Source organism: Octopus bimaculoides, chromosome 4 (assembly GCF_001194135.2).
Source record: "Octopus bimaculoides isolate UCB-OBI-ISO-001 chromosome 4, ASM119413v2, whole genome shotgun sequence".
NCBI lineage: Eukaryota > Metazoa > Mollusca > Cephalopoda > Octopoda > Octopodidae > Octopus > Octopus bimaculoides.
Window position 1 is genome coordinate 82,406,759 of NC_068984.1, and position 1,114 is coordinate 82,407,872.

Consider the following 1,114-nt stretch of genomic DNA (forward strand, 5'->3'; position numbering starts at 1 on the left):
GTGTAATCGAACATATATATATATATATATATGTATATATATATATATATATACTGACACACACCGCATATCTCTAAATGAAACATGAAATTTCGAAAAAAGAATTGTGTCAGTGCGTGTTCGTTTTTCTTTTCACATCAAATTTCAATATAATCGTAATCTTCAATATTAGATGCATATTTGCAAAAAAATTCATTAAAAATATGTATTTTCTGGAAAGTTTATAAGGTCGCGTGTATAATACGTTAAAGAATGTCATGTGCTCTTATAAATAAGGCGCCAATTATGCCCCTTGTTATTTATTACATCCTCACTTCAGAAGATGGGTTCTATCAAGATGCCGAAGAAAGCCACGTTGTTTCTGGAAGATGGCTCCAGATTTAGTGGCCAACTTTTTGGCCATCCTGTCAGCGTTGCCGGTGAAGTGGGTTAGTGAAAATGGATTAGAATCATTCTATTTTTCTATTCTCCATTTTAAAATATGTCGAAATTGTTAAAACCAAGTATCTCTAAATTTATATTTTCGTATTGTATAAAATTATCTCTTAATTACTCTAAGTTTTAATTGTATTAATTACTAATATGTATGATGTGTGTATTTTTTCTTTTATTTGGTTTTTCTTAATTGGATTATACTATTAATTAATACGTCATTATTAATAAAAAGGTGCTTCTTTATTATCGTTTACGTAATATTTTGTGGAAATGGCATGAACGTCATGCAGTCATATTTTTCTAGCTTGAAATAGTCGTCTTCTGTCCAACCAATATAACGAAATGGAATTAACATATGTTGCTAAACGCTCTTGGCGGAAAGGCAAGAAGAAATTCTGACAATTGTATTTTTTCTTCACTAAATTTCTGTCACTGTGCTGAAAAAAAAAAACTAGTTAAAATTCCGGCACGGACGCACGCGTGCAGGTACACATTTAATTAAATAAGGATAAAATAGCGGGGAAATTAAAAGATTTTAAATAGAATTATAACATTTAATCAAAGACTAATCTGTTTTTTTCAATTGAGCACTTGGCATAGTTCATTAGTTGCTCCTATTTTAATCATTATTTTGTTCATGTATCAGTCATCCTTCATTTTTTTTTTTTTTTTCGTCTTT

At 29.5% G+C, this 1,114-nt stretch overlaps 1 protein-coding gene across 4 annotated transcripts in view; it reads left to right on the top strand.

The window, feature by feature from the left end:
* Nucleotides 1-275: 275 nt before the first annotated feature.
* LOC106882594 (CAD protein) overlaps nt 276-1,114 on the top strand; it is a 98,584-nt gene continuing 97,745 nt past the window's right edge. For all 4 annotated transcript variants that reach the window (XM_014933327.2, XM_014933329.2, XM_014933328.2 and 1 more), the window contains exon 1: nt 276-428. In XM_014933327.2, the coding sequence (XP_014788813.1) occupies nt 323-428 (106 nt within the window). In that variant the 5' untranslated portion in view covers nt 276-322. The remainder of the gene's footprint in view (nt 429-1,114) is intronic.